This window comes from Nuphar pumila, chromosome 3 (genome assembly GCF_984573655.1).
Source record: "Nuphar pumila chromosome 3, dmNupPumi1.hap1.1, whole genome shotgun sequence".
In the NCBI taxonomy this organism is placed as follows: domain Eukaryota; kingdom Viridiplantae; phylum Streptophyta; class Magnoliopsida; order Nymphaeales; family Nymphaeaceae; genus Nuphar; species Nuphar pumila.
The window spans coordinates 122,461,177-122,479,380 of record NC_143251.1 but is presented as its reverse complement, the minus strand read 5'-3'; the positions used below and the strand labels follow the sequence as shown (position 1 = coordinate 122,479,380).

The 18,204-nt window shown below is 42.2% G+C and overlaps 1 protein-coding gene across 1 annotated transcript in view; it reads left to right on the top strand.

Moving 5' to 3' along the window:
* Window positions 1-18,204, top strand: part of LOC149843567 (beta-galactosidase) — a 114,954-nt gene that overhangs the window by 24,894 nt on the left and 71,856 nt on the right. The window contains exons 3-5 of the mRNA XM_089999908.1: window positions 120-187; window positions 261-314; window positions 450-533. Of these exons, the coding sequence (XP_089856034.1) occupies window positions 120-187; window positions 261-314; window positions 450-533 (206 nt within the window). The remainder of the gene's footprint in view (window positions 1-119; window positions 188-260; window positions 315-449; window positions 534-18,204) is intronic.

The following is an 18,204-nucleotide window of genomic DNA, read 5'->3' as shown; positions in this document are numbered from 1 at the left end:
TCAAAAGGTTTCTTTAAATGATTGTAAGAATTGGCACATCGGAGGAATATGTTGACCGCTAGTCATTTTTGGCTTCCCATTAAAGCAGAAGAATATGATGTTTTTCTTAACAGCTTCAGGTGTCAGGGCCCCTTGACCCAAAGAGTGGGGGAAATATTTCTGGGAATGCAATCTTTCGTTGGCAAAGGTTTGTGAAAATGCCTTCTTCTGTTATCGGTTATTTTTGTCTAACCATGTCTATTCTTGCTTCAACTGGGCAGGAATATTGATGATCCAAATACCTTTATGGATCTTTACGTGTCTAGTTCCGACCAGTAAGTTGGCTACCCTACTTTTGTAATTCATCTTATTTGTTGTTTGTTGTCTTCTAATTTGTCTATATTGATTGGCTGGCAGCTGGCTAATGACTTGTGCTAACTATTACTATTACATTTTTTTGGTAACTTCAGCATTTTGCGCATGAGGTCATGTGCTTATTACCCTAAATATGGGATGGGGATGTTCGCTATATTTCCAGTGCTTCTAAAGAAAAGGTATGCTCATCTAATAGCCTTCTGGAACTTTGTACCTTATTTTGTAACTCAATTCACATAATTGCTATGTGTCAGTTGGATAGGATAGCAATTATCTTTGATAGTCAGGCTTGCATTCATGTATAATAAACTTATGTGCATATTGCTGTCTATTTAACTATGAGTGTGATGTCTGAGGAGTTAGCTTGCTATTGCCTATCGGAATTGTACCCTCATTTTTATTTCTGTGCCTGTGTTATGGCTGTCAATGGGTTGGGTATGACCCAATTCTGATCCGAATGGATTGTGTTCAGACTTAGTGACATAGGTCTGATTAGCTAATCAGTTAGACCAATAGGATCTGAGTACTATATGGTCCTAGCTCTGGTTTAGAAGTTTTCATACCCTAGTCTTGATTAAGATCCTGCATTTATCAATGTAAAAAATAAGATTTGACTAGGGTCTAGTTGTACCTAAGCTAGGTCCAGTTGGACCCAGATCCAGAAGCAGTGCTGGCACCTTTAAGTCAGACCTGGATCTGGGCCCATGGATGTCAGATGCAGGTCCAGACTGTTGACAGCTCTAGCCTGTGTGAATGTCTGCGATGTCATTTTAGGAAGATCTTTTCATTTTCATGGTCAGGCCAAGATATTTGAGAATGTTACGGTTTCATTGTTGATGCAACCGATTTTAGCTTCATGTTTGAGAGCCAAGGGGAAGAGGTAGGGTGGAGATTGGTGGCATGGTGGTTTGATTGGCTAGAGAGAAACATGAGCGTCTTCAAGAGCTTAGCCTGTGGAGCAGTGGTGTTAGATGCTAGATTACAAAGTTTTATTAAGATATGCTAGGGAGACATGGAATAAATCAAACTTTGACTGGATTAGCTGTCTGAGGATTAGTTTTGTAGTCAAGGAATTAGCTTTTTGTTTGTATTTTATACAAAACAAAGTGCACACACACTATTACAAACACAATATGAGATAATACACAAAGCACTAAGGCATACACAAGACTTCAAAAAGTCAAAAAGATCAACACAACAATGTAAAAAGTATATATTTTTATTGCACATGACATGCTTAGAGAAGCATCAACAAAAGGGGATAAGTGTCCCTATATATATATATTACAATAGAGGAAGAGGGAAGCACTCTCAACAGTCATATTTTTTTTTACTGTTGGGAGCAACTCCCAATGGTCACAAATATGTCTCCCAACGGTCACCCTTTTTTTTATTGTTGGGAGCAACTTCCAACAGTCACAAATGTGATTGTTGGAGGCAGACTGTAACGCCCCAAATTTCAAACTTGCGAACCCTTTTCAGAAAAACAAGCAAGAGACTAGAAATATCTCTTTCCTTCAGAGTTTGTTTATGAAATCAGCGGAAGATTTTTCTTTGATAAATCATAAGGCAAGCTGACAACTTTGGGCACGTTAGCTAAAAGAACCAAAACTGACAAGATTCGGATATCCTAAGGGAAATCTGATACGAACCCAAGCGTCCAGGACGCGAGCTAAGAGCAGGAAGAAGAAGTCTTGAAGCCATCTTGCAATCGCGCCATCGCCCGTAGTGTACCTAATAAACACCTGTACCCATAGAATGGGTTAGTTTCGCGAAAAACTAGTAGGTGCACAAGAGAGACTACAAGGAACTGAATTAAGTACATTTAATTCAGTTGGCTACGCAGTTTAAAGCAGATATGCAGTTAAACAGGTAAGCAATGTAAGCAGGTGAATAGTGTAAACACGTAAGCAGTACAAGCGAAAGGTGTGCGAGCGAGTAAGTAGTGCAAGCGAGTAAGCAATGCAAATGCGTAAGTAGTGTAAACAATAAGCAGTTCAACGCAAGTGAGCAGTTCAAAGCAAGTAAGCAGTGCAACTGACCAACGCAGCATACGATCAATTTGATCGTAAGCTGTGAACTACTACGCAACAAGCTTGTCCTCGTTCCTAGAACGAGGTCTCTGCATCTAATCACCACCAGGACATAGCTTGTCACTCCCTACTTCTAACCAACGCTTTGTCCTGAACGACCTTAATCTATCCTCATCTCTCAAAGTCTTATGCGGCTAACCGTCACCGGTTATGACGCACTAAGGCGTCATACTTCCTCAGAGAAGCTCACCCTTCCGTAGAAGGTCCAAAACATGATCCCTAACTCAAATCACTAACGATCTGATTCTCACATCTGAGTCATGCATGTAATCATGCTAAAACAGAAAGCCGAAACTATGAATTCATAGTTGGCTATCATAAACAATCTCAGAAGATCGTCACAGCTCACCATAACTTTTTATGGTAAGCGAAAACACAAGATCCACGTCGGATCGTTCGGTCCGAGAGATATATGACCGGACAAGGAATTACCGCCCTAGAGGGTATACCTGATCTTGGACCCTACACTTCCTCACAGGAGTTTACCATCTTTGCAGCTACCCGTTCGTGGACAATATACATTCTCACAGAGATCTCCCACTCTAGCCGGGTCACCCGATCTGGGAAATGTATAACCTCACAGCGAAACCTTTGGGAAACCGATCCCCAACATATGCCATATCCAATGAAAATCATTGCGATACACGCATCAACACAAAAGACCGCTCTTGGGGTCGATAGCTACTAATACCAACAATAAGATCAACGCCGGATCACCTGGTCTGGGAAATGTATAACCTCACAAGGAATTCCGCTCTAGATGGTATACCTGATCTTGGACCATACACTTACTCACAGGAGTTCACCGTCCTTGCGGCTACCCGTTCGTGGACAGTGTACATCCTCACGGAGAATCTACCACTCTAGCCGGGTACCTGGTCTTGATAATACACGCCCTCGCAGATAATCCTTTGGAGATCAGGTGCTCGTCAGACACCCTACTCGGTGATACACACATCTATGCAATCGACTGCTCCGAACAGTTGACTGCTCTCGAGGTCAGTAGCCACAATATGGGCACAAGCATGTATATCAACAATATGCATTGTATCACTCCGCGCAGAAGCATATAATCCTACGCATCGTATGATTGCCCCGAGGAATATTGCAATCCTCAAATAGGCCCTCAAAGCATGTGTAAACGACACATGAGAATGCGCAGATATGGCAATTTAGTTGATTCTATGGGCGAAGGGTAACTAACTATACCCGTCAGCCAAACAAAACAACTGAATAAGACAAGCACTCATAACAATGCTCGTAAAACATATAATTACCATAAAATGGCTCAGTCCATGAACAAGTAATTAATTTAATCGTAAGGTATAAACCATTACATCACAAGCCATTCATAAGCAATCATACGACAACAATTATATCACAATATGTAAGCAGCTTATAAGACAAGCGGCCACATCAATCCTAGTTGCCACCAGTTCGTAGATTACGAGCTGTATGCAATCACATCAATCATAAGAGATGCAAGCCAACAAGTGCTACGCTACAATAAGCACCAAACAGTTCGACCAAGGGATAAAGCAAGTCACCTGCTAATATGTAGCAACTGGCATAATGCTACTATTATAAGCATTTAACTAGTATGAGAAACTCCTTATTACTCCGCAAAGAACTGCGTAAGCAGTTTAACCAACTAGAGTAACGCCTTGACAGACGTACACAACTCAATGAGTAGCATATTGAACTATCGAGCAAGCAAGCGAATTAGTAGTGCAGGCGAAGCAGTAGTGCAAGCGAATCAGTAGTGCAAGAGAAGCAGTAGTTCAAGCGAAGCTCACGACTCAACGACCAGTGTGAACAAACCTTATGTTTCGATAATTACGAACCTGCGGGTACGCGCAGGCAAAACGTAGACCCAACTGAAACTAGTTCAGGCGTCTGTTATTCTATGTATTTTCAATAACCCGAATAGCTAGTTGAGTTCGCTCCAAAGGGACGGCTTTTGTAAAACCAGTTAAAAAAAAAAAAAAATTAAGATCGGACCCGGGTCGGCCCCTCGAAAACCCTTTTCGAGGGGACTAGCAGCCCACAGGGGGAGGGGAGCCTCCGGCGACACAGGGGGCGAGCCCTGTGTGCGCCCCCTCCCTATTAAAAGACGAGAGGGGAGAGGGGAGGGCCTACGAGCCTCCCCCGACCCCCCCCGACTCTCTCTCTCTCATCTCTCGTCTCTCTCCCCTCTGCTCTCTCTTCCCCCGACTCCATCTCCCTCTCCCTTTTTGCCGACGCAGGACAACCCCCCCCTCTTCACGGCGCCACCCTCTCCGGCGAACCCCCCTTCACGGCAGCCCAGGTAGCCCCCTCCTTTTCCCCCCTCTTTTTCCCCCTTTTTCCTCCCCCTGATTCGCCGGAAGGCCGGCAGGTGGCCGGCGGCCCCTGCCGAGCCTTCCTCCTTTTTTTCACGACAGGCAAGGGGCTCCGCCCCCTTGCCTTCCTCTTATCTCGACAGGCAAGGGGCTCCGCCCCCTTGCCTTCCTCTTTTTCGACAAGCAAGGGGGCTCCGCCCCCCTTGCTTTCCTCTTCTTAGCAGGCAGGGGGCGGAGCCCCCTTCCCTTTTAATTTTCCGGCAGGGGCCATGGCCCCTGCCCTTCCCTTTCCATGTAGGGGCCGATGGCCCCTACCCTTCCCCTAAAGAGAGGGGGGGCAGGAGCCGAAGGCTCCTGCCCCACCCCTCGGAAACCAAGCAGGGGCCATTTGGCCCCTGCCCCTCTTTTAAACCGACAGGGGCCAGAGGCCCCTGTCTCTTTTCTGTCGAGCAAGGGCTCGGCAGGGGCCTTTGGCCCCTGCACTCCCCTACCTCCTCTCCTTTTGAGCCGCAGGGGGGGCCTTTGGCCCCTGCGCTCCCTCCTCCCTACTCGTTCCATTGGCAGGGGCCATCGGCCCCTGCCCCTTTCTTTTAAGAAGGCTGGCAGGAGCCGAAGGCTCCTGCCCCTCCTTTTAAAAACCCAGCAGGGGCCAATGGCCCTTGCCCCTCTCTAGACCGACAGGGGCCTCTGGCCCCTGTCCCATTTTCTTGTCGAGCAAAACTCGACAAAGGTCATTTGGCCCCTGCACCCATCTCCTTTAACGGCATGGGTCATTGGACCCTACCCCGTTCTCTTTCGCAACGGTAGGGGCCGATGACCCCTGCATTGAGTTGCGGAGAAACCGAGCTTTCTCCCTACCTATATTCATTTTATGCATGCTAAACTACGTATTTTTGCAGTTTACGCAACGGAGTCCGTTCGCGCCCCGCGAACTAAACCGACAATCACTTACGTTCGTAGAAGACTCCATCCTCGCAATACCCCAAGGTAGGAGAAGATGCACAAGGACTTAAATAATTAAATCAAGCTTAAATAATTGATAATCGAAAGGACTTAATGATATATTTATATACTTATATGTATATAAGTACACTTTTAAATCAAGGACGCGGTTTCGCGATCCTTGTCCTTTGCTTTCGCATTTCAGTTTGCCGTCGCGCTTTGCGCCCAGGCTTTTACTTTCGTATTTACTGCTTATTGTCTTTTAATTCAAGGACGCGGTTTCGCGGTCCTTGTCCTTTGCTTACGCACTTTCTGTTTCTGTTGCCGTCACGCTTTGCGCCCAGGCTTTTGCTTTCATAGTTACTACTTACTGTCTTTTAATTCAAGGACGCGGTTTCGCGATCCTTGTCCCTTGCTTTCGCAGTTCCTGTTTGCCGTCGCGCTTCGCGCCCAGGCACTTCCTTTTCGCATTATTATCTTTTGTTTCTTTTCCTTGCCATAGACTCAGTGTATTCGAGAGGAATGCCTATTCCTCTTTCCACCCGATACGTTTTGGGAAAACCCTTGATCGGGAGCAAGACCAAGTTGTTGGGTGATAGATTCCTTTGTAAAACCCATTTACCAAAATCAGTGTCGTGACTTACATAACACCCAGACACTGCGTCATCGGATGTCAGATTCGAGAAAATCACATGCCTTATGTTGGCAAGATTGTGTGTCGTTTCGAAAGATTTGATATGTTAAAATAGTTTTTATAAAACATTATATCTTTGCGAAACACACTCTTGAGGCTCCTATTAAGGACCTGTATCCCTTTTCTCGTAAGTGTACTTCTTAAACATGCGAGACATGTTAGTACTACGACGATTGGATGAGAGAGTCTTATGACCTCGATTAATGCTTAGTGCAGGTTGTTGAAAACACATATAAGAGTGGGATCGCCTTCATAGTCAAGATGCTCGTTTCGGTCTAATGGACCAGAGCATGAAGAATGAGGCAACGGCTAAGAAACCCCGTCACGCTCAATTCAACCTTGCTTCGTCAAGAGAGAGGACGAAGGGTACCAACTTCGATAGACAGTCCATTTATGGCTTTCAAAAAGGGCAAAAGACCCGTTTTTCCCCAGTCATCGGAGGTTAGGGGGAGGGATAGGGGCTACATAAGTTAGCCTAACACTTCTGCAGAAGTTGGATGCATCCCTATCAGGCCTTGGGGACTTACTCTCTCGACCATCGGTCGTCTCCATAGGAATAAGATTCAGTCAGACAACTGAGGTATATTAAAATACTTAACATAATGAACACTCGGCTTGGACTCGACTGTTTCGACTCACGTGCCATGTATGTACCCGCATGGTCGGTTATCAAGTAATAACTAAATTGAGCATGCACACCCTTTTCAGTTTGTTGTACTTAGATTATTCCTCCAGTCTATCTGCTTAGTTTGCTCGTTACTACCTGCTGCATAAATTATCTATGCCTAATTTAGTTCTTTCTGTCTTTGTACTCTCCTGCTAGTTTTTCGCAAAACTAACCCATTTCATGGGCACAGGTGACGATTAGGTGCATGTGATCATCGCAAAATTTTTCCTCTCGTAGTGTTCTCTCTCTTCCTTCTCTTTCCCTTTCCAACCTCTTATTTTCCTCCTTTTTGAAGGGAGAAAATAGAAGACGGAAAGTGAAGAGAGAAGAGAAAAGAAAAGAAGAGAAGAGAAGAGGAACTCTTTTGCGGGTCTCACTTGACCTTGATTTTGAAAAATATTTTGAAATAACTCGCCTCCGTTTTTGAAATATTTGCGGGAAAACTAGGAGACGGGATCCGCTCGTCGGTACGAGGTTCGACCGTTCCTGGCGCCTTTACCAGGGGTAATCGAACCAAGGGTCGAATTAATGCCTTTTGCTTTGCTAAGAAATTATCTAAGTATTTATCCTAAGTCTAAAAATGCACAATGAATCATGCTGGTGCAAATGCAAAGATGTATGCTTTTTTTAGAAAATGTTTTGAAGAATCCCCAAGTGAATCCGATAAAGTGAAGAAATGTTTTCTAACTTAGAACTTAAGATTAAAGTTCTAAGTTTTAGAATAATCAAGAGCTTGGGAAAATAAATCTGGAATTTGGAAATTGATCTTGAAGTCTTGAAATAAAAAGAGAATGAAGGAAATTTTCAAAGTCATAAATGGACTTTGAATTTAGAAGTTTTGAACTTAGATGAATATTTGGAATGGAATTGAATTCCAATTTTGAAGTTTTGATTTTAGAAGGAAATGTGGGAAATCTAAAGGAATTGAGGAATGGGATTTGTAACAGTTGGAATTTCAAGATGAAATCCGAATCCAAGTTCTGGATTCTGAATAGAGTTTTGAGTTGATTTTTTGGATTTAGGATCCGAAATAGGAACTTGGTTTGAATGAAATGGAATTGGCTTTAAGAATTGGAATTTAAAGTGGAATTTGGATTTTGGAATTTTGAATGGAATCGGATTCAAGATTTGGAATCCAAGATGGTATTTGGATCTGAAATCTGAGATCCAAGATAGGGTTGGACTCTGGATCCTAAATGGAATTTTGGATCTGAAGTTTGAGATCCAAAGTAGAATTGGATCCTGGATCCTAAGATGGAATTGGATCTGAAATCTGAGATCCACAATAGAATTGGGTTCTGGATCCTAGAGTGGATTTGGATCTGAAGTCTAAGATCCAAAGTGAAGTTTGAGTCTGGATCCTAAGATAAATTTGGATCTGAAGTCTGAGATCCAATGTAGAGTTGGGTTCTGGATCCTAAGATGGATTTGGATCTGAAATCAGAGATCTAATGTAGAGTTGGGTTCTAGACCCTAAGATGGAATTTGGACCAGAAGTCTAAGATCCAAAGTAAAATCGGAGTCTGGATCCTGAGGAGGAATTGGATCTGAAGCCTGAGATCTAACATGAGTGTTGAAAAAAATGGATTTGTAGTTAAATTCTGAAAATGAATCAAGAATCTCAAAGTTAATTTGAACTTTGATTTTGAATGAAAATGTGAATATAAAATAAATTTGGAATTTCAAAGTCAATTTGAACTTTGAAATTTGATTTGAATTTGAATAAAAATGACTTTGAAATCTCAAAGTTCAATTTAACTTTGAGATTGAAAATGAAAATTGAATTTTGAAAATGAAAAGGATGAATTGGATTTGATAAGGATCGAAGATAGATTGAAGAAGATATTAACATCACTTGGAGTTTTTGAAAATAAGAAGCTTTGAAAATATGATGCAATTCTATCCTATATGATGAATGAATTTGAATAATTTTGAAATTGGAATTTGAAAAGCTATTTCATTCTTTAAATGAATTAAAATAAGATTGAAAATATAATACATCCTTGACTATGGTCATTGAATGTATTATATAGTAATCTATATTAAAATTCTAGTAAAGAATGAAACACATTTTGTGCTTTTATAGAGTTTAGCATGGAATTAACTCTCAATATACCCTGACTATGGCCATTGGTATATATATTGAATTAATTCTAAGTTAAACTCTGATAAAAGGTAAAATATTTGAAGAATATGATGATTTTTGAAAGGGGATCCAGTGTGGATCCAATGTTATTTCGTAAAAGATAAGAATTCTGAGTTTTGTTCACACCCCGACTATGGCCGTTGATGTAAATCGTCAACTTAGAATTAACTTACCTCTTACGAAATGGTGCACGTGCTATTCGTGTTTCACCATTGTGGGGATTTTGAGAAATAAAGGAAAAAATGCATGGAATAAACCATTCATGGTATTCTATAATGCTCATCCATTCTACCTAAAGCAGGAAATGTAAATTCTCATTAAAACCTAGCTTATTACAACACATAAAATTGAATTTACAACTCTGAGTAATGATACCTTTTCCATATTTCCTGTAAAACAACCAGGTTAGTAATGAAAAGAAAAGGAGAATCATATGTATATATATATGGAAATCAAATGATGAAAATATATGTATGGTAAAGAGGATGGAAAATGGCATATGTATGTAAATACATACGTACATATATATGTGGGTGTATATACGTATAGGTAGATATATGTATATTAACAATTTGGAAAGTATATAGAGCTATACATGGATATATATGCATATATATATATATATACATATATATACGCATATACATATGGATATGGACATATATATACATTTGTACATGAATATAGAACATCACATGAGAAGTCACATGTGAAAAAGGGATTCAGAGTTTTGCTTTCGAAGTGAATGAGAAAATGTATTTTTTTTTTTTACACAATTTATTGACTGTGTGGTGAATGGCATACCGTGCACTCACACAGTGGTTCAGCAAAAATTTAACAAATGTACAAGCATTAGAGGAGAGGCCTGGGCTTTGGTGGTGGATGTATGAATCATAGCAGCGCAGGGGCACTGTTATGAGTATGCAAATAGTTACAGCAGTGATGGGAACTGCTGTAAATGTATGACCGGTTGCCGCAAATGGAAGGGCTTGGTGAGGGTGCAGGGCACTGGAGCTGGATTGTAATAAAGTAAAAGAAGGAAAAAAAAGAAAAAAGGGTTTTTACAATAACAAATGCCATGACACAAAACCTGTTTCCTATCAGTAAGCTGTGAAGATGGAGAAATCAGGTGCTGGAGAGATTGCGGGTAATGGATAGCAGTTGGTGCTGCTGAGACAGTTGTGCAGACATAGCTGAAGGTAAGTGAAGTCATAATAGTATGCAACTAAGTGTATCGCTCAGTGAGCTGGGGGTTCATGAGTATTTAACAAGAAGATATAGCAGAGAAATGAGAGTTGCAGCTGATAACTAGAACTTTGTTTGAGTGGCAGGAACCAATGGTGACAATACCTTTTGAAGAGTAATACATAGACTAATGCTAATCAAAACCATGGTGAAAGAGAACAAGAATGGTACCAATGTTGCTAACTGACAAAAAAAATAGATATATCAGATCTTGGTGTCATTTTTTTTTTTTAGTTTTCAAGCTAAATAAAACTTATGATTCACATCTACAACATAAACCACCAAGGCTAATGACTTTGCAGGAAACAACATGATCGATAATGCAACAAACACATAATTGATAAGAAGATGAAAATATAACAAATGGGTTAATAAATGAGATAAATAATCAAATGACAGACATAGATATACAAACCTGGAGCTCATTGGGTGAGTCAAATGTTGTTGAACAGGCTATCAAGGCTGGAGACATACGTCTAATCGAAACAACCATCCAAAAATTGAAGGGAAAGATATATGAAACATACTCATTTATTCAATGTGAAGATGAAGATCACACAAAACCCGCGATTTTCCTGCTCTGTTTTTAATGAGGACTCTAACTAAATTCCTATCTAGACATCTCCCATCTTGCTGGTCCTGGAGGGTATCAGCTTGGGTAATGCAAATTCTCAATTGCTGTTGATCCAAGAGGCTCCAAAAAAAAAAATAAAAAAATAAAAAGACATCCAGGCTCATAGCTGAAAGACCAATGATAGATTGGGAGGGGTTATCAAAAACCATAATTCCAATGATCTCCTGAAGCCTTGCGATTTCAGGACATCCATTTGATCGACAAGATCATCCTCTACAATGTTCAGGATTCAATATTTCAACCATCACCATCATTGGGCCATGGCAGTTTTGGCTGAAAGGCCTTCAACAGACTTTATCCATGGGTCCTTCATGACTCTTAGAAGTTTATTGGAACACAGCCAAAGTTACCAAACTTCAGACCCCCAATGGTTCAACCAGCTCCGACAACAGGAAATATTTCAATAAAGCCCATCGACTTTGATGGATCCAGAACACATTCTCTTTCTGGCCTCAAAACCAATAGAGATTTCATAACTACAATTTCTGTTATAAAGGGACCACCAAGGTAGATGCAGAACCGATGTAGTATACAAAAAGGAAGATAAACACAACATTTAGAATTATCAAAAGAAGAGGGAAGAGGAAAATAACAGAAATATTCAACTCAAATCCTATGATATGCTTGCAGAACTATGACCAGAATTTGGGTTATTCTAACTAAACAATGAAATCACCATGAAGAATTTATTGTGAGCTCAACAATAGAGATACAAATCGATAAACCAAAGTATATACAGAAAAATTAAATCAGGTGCTCAAATAAAACGCAGTTGACATTATGAAATGAGCCAGAAATGAAATGCTGGTAAAAATTTTCTGAAACTAGAATGGAACCAGCCACTAAATGGGGATGTTCTGATAATGGCAGAAGCATGTATGTATGAAACAGAGACACTATAATCACTGAAACCTAGAGACTAGAATACAAGGATTTATAACCAAACTACAATGATCATGACGTACACAAAAAAAACCCAAGTATGGCAATAACATGGTGAAAATGGGTAAGCAACAAGTAAATGTGAAGGTGGGTAATGAAAATCATAGATACAACTGAAAATAAATTTTAAACACTTACCTGCCGCATGGATTTTAGCCATCTGAAGAAGCCACGGGTGCGACATACCAAGATTAATCATAAGAGCAACTAAACTAATAGTTGGCACAGACTGCCATAACGTGTGATACCCGCAGGTGAACATCTCAGATCTTTGGCAACCTTGATGGATTTCAGCATCTTTTCAAAAATTTTAAGACAGGTATCAACATTATCTTATAGTGAAACCACGCTTCCATGCTGAACCATAACGAGTTCTATAGTAAAAGAAACAAATCAGGACAATGATTCTCTATGGAATGAATAAACGATTTACAGCAAATACAAATATCAATCAAAACATGATAGTGGTAGAGGATAAACCATAATTTTCTGATTTCAAAGATTAACCCATAGTGCTGAAACTCCATTGCTCTGAGCGACAAACAGGGGATCTAAAAGGCTATGATATATTTTAAGCACTTTGTAACTTATATTTCACGAACAATGGTTTTGGGAATGATATCCATGCCATTATGCCCTGCCTAAAGCCAAACACAGAGAACTCTTTATTGATCTGTGAACCTTTCCCTTCAGGATCCTGTAATGGGTCTTCTGTATGATTTGTTCTGATTGGATCCTTCAAAGACCATCAGGCGGCCACTCGAATATTGAACCAGCTTACCTTCCGAAGGGATTTTAGCATTGGTCCCATTATGCCTTTTTGGAAAACATGGCCGGATATGATGGAAACCCGTAGACTGTTAGGAGAAACAAGTCTAACGATGGCAACCATGTTGTTGCTTTCAAGAAGTGGAGCAATTTCATTAAATGCCAAATCATACAGATACTCAAAGATCAAGGTGATATTAAACAAACAGATAGCATTAGCAATTGCTTTAACTCGTCTTAGGGGAAAAATAACAAATGCGGGCACTGTGTATTGTTATAGACAACAATCACTGCAGTTTCAAGATGGCATACGCCAAAGCCAGTAATTCGCACAATGATCATTCGTAATAACAAAGACTGATCCAGAGAATTCATAACCATTTTACTATCTGATCTCAGATCCTCAAACATGGATTTCTGCTACCTTCACATTCTTCAAGTAATGATGGACGAAGTCTAATCGTATCAAACGCACTTCAGAATCAACATGTAAAGGAAGATTACACAGGAATGTAACAAAATGTAAGAAATGAAATGCAACACAAGGAATGATAAAAACAAACGCTAAATACCGAGTGAATAAAAAAAAAATGGAATGCAAGAAGACCATCGGATGTCATCCCGAAACCAGAAACCGATCATAAATATAAAAATCAGATCAAAACAGGAAATCAACAAGCTGAATAAGAAAAGGGAATAGGAATTAAATATAAGGATATACTGAATTAACTAATGTTCGGATCATTAAAAATATATATATATATAAGTAAATTACAAAAATCAAAGGGGAATGTTGGAATTAAGATGTTCCGATTGATGTTGCATAAGCGTAGGTCGGTTTTGCCATAAGCAAATCGACTCTACGATGGTTGCATTAAAAGAGAAAGAGCAGAAAAATAAAGTTTAGAAAACAGAAGGGATAATGCTTACCTTGATTCTTAATTGTAGGATTAATCTGGAATGCTAGAAGATGGATCGACCGTAGCCTCGCTGGAGCTGTAGGGTTTCTAAAGGGGCAGAAGAGGAAGGGGAAATCGTGGCCTCCTGCTTTAAGCGCAGCTTTGGCCACCGCCGTTGGAATAGAGGCTCGGATTTGATCCTTTGAAAAGGGGAAAAATCACCATTGCCGGGTGGGTATTCATGGCTTGGCAGGGATTCTGCTGAGACTTCTTTCAATAGCTTAAAGGGGGCCTTATGCTGTGTGGATGATCGCTGTTGTTATTACTAAACCATCCTCCCTTCGGCAATACCCAGAAAGGGAGAGAAAGAGGGAAGAGCCGATGGAAGAGGCATAGTGGGAGAGGAAAAAAGGAGTTGGAAGGGAGAAAAACGATATAGAGAGGAAGAAGGTGGTGGGGTAGAAGACGGTCGATGCGTGAAGAAAAAGAAAGGTGCGGGGGTGAGAGGCGATAACGGATGGTGAAGGAGAAGAGAAGGCTGTGGAGGGGTGAAAACGATCATTTTAGGGTTCTCCTATGCGATTCCTTTATAGGGGAAGAAGAGGAGGTCCGAGAAGAAGGTTGTTAGAGATCGACAGGAGGAAAGGGTGTGATGGGCGATTGGCAATGGAGGAGAGAGAAAGAGAGAGAGGGGAATGGAGGGGGCGGTTAGGGTTTTTTGAGGGAAAACCCTGAGAGAAAAAAATCGAGCGAGAGGAAAAAGAGAGGTTTTAGGAGGGTTATTTGTAAAAAAAATTGGTTTTTCCAAAAAGAGGTTCCCTTAACAAAAAATTTCATAAACATGGTTTAAAAAAATGATTTTTTTAGCAAAATCGATTTTAAAAAGTTTAAACTCATTCATTTTTCTCGAAATTTTCCATTTTTTTGGTTTTTTTTTGTTTTATTTTTCAATTTTTTGTATTTTTAGAATAAAATCCTAAAGTTTGTGAGAAAACAAAGGTTAAAACTAAAAATTTATTTGTGTTTTTGCAAAAAATATTTACAAGAAGGAAATTTTCTAAAAATTTAAAAACTATTTTGAGAAAATTTCTTCAGAAATGGGTTTTGATCCGGATTTTGAGAAAATATGGATTTAAAGTGTTGGATTCGGATCCGGAGTTGATTTTGAATATATCAATATGGATTTTAATTCAGAGAATCTAAAGAAATGACTTGATTTTCTCAGAAAATGGGGTTAGGGGCAAAAATGGTCATTTTGTAAATCTTTGAAAAATTTGGGGTGTTCACAGTGCATCAGGCGATGGCGCGACTGCGAGATGATTTAAGGATCCACTGTTTCTGCTCGTAGTGTTTCTCCTGGACATTTTTGGTTTTTGATACGGTTTTCCCTTGAGGAAACCCAAATTTTGTACAAACTTGATACTCTCTTCAAATAGAAGGAATGGTTTCCTAAGTATTATTGCAGATCGTCCATGGTAAATCTTTGTTTTCTCGCTAACGTGCCCAAGGTTGTCAAACCCGTCTTTTTTCTTTTAAAAGAAATCGTTTCCGCTGATTTAGAAATAAACTCTGTAAAGAAAAGGTATTTTCCAACTATTTCAAGGAATTTATAAGGTTCAAAATTTTGGGGCGTTACAGCTTTAGCCGAGAGAGGATTCCCCAAAGGAGGCTGTGCCACGGACGCATCCAACTTCTGCAGAAGTGTTGAGCTAACTAATGTAGCCCCTTTCCCCTAACTCCAATGACTGGGGAGGCCGGATCGTTGCCCGTAGGGTGGTTGTTAACAACCTGTCCATTAGAGTTTGTACCGCTCTGTCCTCTCCCTTGACAGACACAAAGAAGCGAATAGGTACGTTAGGGGTTGCTTAACTAACGACCCATTCTATGCTGTGGTATTTAAACCACCCGAGCATCTTGCCTGTGAAGGCGAATGTGAGGCCATTTATGTGATTACAACATTTTGCATTTAGCGTTGTTCGAGGTCGCACGACCGTCTCATCCGATCATCGCAGTACTAGACGTGTCGTGCACGACTACAAGTACTCTAGGATGAAGGGGGTATAGCTCCTCAATAGAAGCCTCAACAGGAGTGTTTCACAAAGATGTAAAGTTTATCTACTTTACTTTATCTTTTAAAACAGCAGTACCTTGTGCCAACATTATGCATGTGATTATCTCGAATCACATCCGCTATCGGGGTGTCTACATGTCTCGCATGACTCGATACCGGCCTCGATAAACGGGATACGGGTTTCTCAACAGAACACCCGCTAAGAAGTTCGCTTGAACCCCCAATTCGGGATCACCCGAGATATGCCAAAAAGGCGAGCAGAACCAGCCAGTCACATCCTTCCAAATGCTTCGATTTGGAGCAGTCTTTGATGCTTTTGCGCAGCTCCCTGAAACCTCAAGTCGACTCTGCAGGACTGCACGCACGAAGAGCCAGGATCCTTGCGAGGTATCCCTCTCCTTAGACGAGGATGTATCGCCAGCTCCCAACTGAACTCTTGTCGTAAGAGTGAGTGATAGATGTCTCTTGCATCCTCCACGAGGATGCTTTTAAGGCATACGCAAAGAGCAAGAACCTGCACGTCATCTGCAAAAGCAAGGCAATACCAACACATATGCAAAAGCTAGAGCTTAGGCGCAACGGCAAAGTAAAGGCGGTAAGCAGAAGTGCAACGCAAACCCTCGCACAACGCGCGATGGCAAGTAAAGACTGTAAGCAGGAGTGCAACGCAGAACCTTTGCACGATGCGCAACGGCAAAGTAAAGGAACTGTAAACAGGAGTGCAACACAAAACCTGTGCGCGATGCGCAACGGCAAAGTAAAGGACAAGGATCGCGAAACTGCGTCCTTGAGTTAAATGTGTACTCGTATAAATATATATGATATATATATATATGCATATATATTTATTTAATTGTCCTTTTTAGTTAATTGAACTCAATTCAATTGTCCAAGTCTTCCGTGCAATCTTCCCCTACCTTTGAGAGTTGAAAGCTTGCTGTCGTCCGCAGATGTACGCGATTGGCGGCTCGGGTCGCGGAGCGCGAGCGGGATCCGTCGTACGAGCTGCAAAAGTAACGATCTTAGCAAGCTAATACCAAAATAGAAAGTCAGAGGCACTATCGCCGCCCTGACGTAAGGGAAACAGAGGCATGGGCATCGTGCGCATGCGCACTTGCTATAAGCGCAAGAAGCAGAAGCAGGGGCCGCGAGCCCCTGCTGACTTGCTGTCAGCGGACTCCGAGGAGGCAGGGGGTTGCACCCCTACCCTCAAAAAGCGAGGGCAAGCAGGGTTGCGCCCCTGCCTGACAAAGTAGAAAAGAGGCAAGGGCAGAGCCCCTGCCTGTCAGCAACTAAGGGGAGGCAGGGGGCTTCACCCCTGCCAGACGACATACAAAGAGGGAGGCAGGGGCCTTGCCCCTGCCTGCCGAAGAACAACAGAGGCAGGGGCGATGCCCTTGCCTAAAGAGAGAAAAGACACAGGGAGCGGGCTCGACCGCTCCCCTGAACAACGAGGGCACAGGGAGGGGGATTGACCCCTCCCCTGACCAAAAGAGGAAGCAGGGAGGGTTTGACCCTCCCCTGCTGTCAAAGGGAGCAGGGAGGGGTCGACCCTCCCCTGCTGTCAAAAGGGAGCAGGGAGGGATTGACCCTCCCCTGCTGAAAGGAGACACAGGGAGGAGGGGCTCGGCCCCCTCCCCTGTCAACACAAGGAGCAGGGAGGGGGCTCAGCCCCTCCCCCAAAAGTAACACGAAGCAGGGAGGGGGCTCAGCCCCTCCCCTGCCGATCAAAAGGGCAGGGAGGGGGCCCAGCCCCTCCCCTGCCGATCAAAAGGGCAAGGAGGGGGCTCAGCCCCTCCCTGCCGATCAAAAGGAACAGAGAGGAGGGGGCGAGCCCCTCCTCTGCCGATCAAAAGGGCAAGGAGGGGGCTCAGCCCCTCCCTGCCGATTAAAAGGAACAGAGAGGAGGGGGCGAGCCCCTCCTCTGCCGTAACAGGAGGTAGGGAAGAGGGGCTCGGCCCCTCCCCTGCCGTGACAGAGGGAGCATAGAGACGGGAGAGGTAGAGAGGAGAGAGAGAGTGGCAAACGAAAGAGGGGGAGGTGCGTACCTGGTGGTCGCCGGCGGCGGCATCGTCGGCGTCGGAGGGAGGTCGCAGGTGGCGGCAGGTCGACCGGGGTCTCCAGCGAGAGAGAGGTCGTAGAGACGAGTCGGGGGGAAGACCGAGAGACGAGAGGGGGAAGGAGGTTTCGAGAACCTCCTCCCTCAGTCGCTGCGTGCTTTTAAAAGCACGCAGCCGACTGATTTACCCGGGTCGGATCCGGATCCGGCCCAGATCCAAACATATTTTTTTTTGAGTTCTTACACAGACCCTTTTACATAAATACAAAAAAAGTGAAAGATAAAATATAAAAAATGTCCCTAGTGGATAGTACCTATTACATGTATGAAATGACCAAACTACCCTTATTAGGTATTTTGGTTTACATG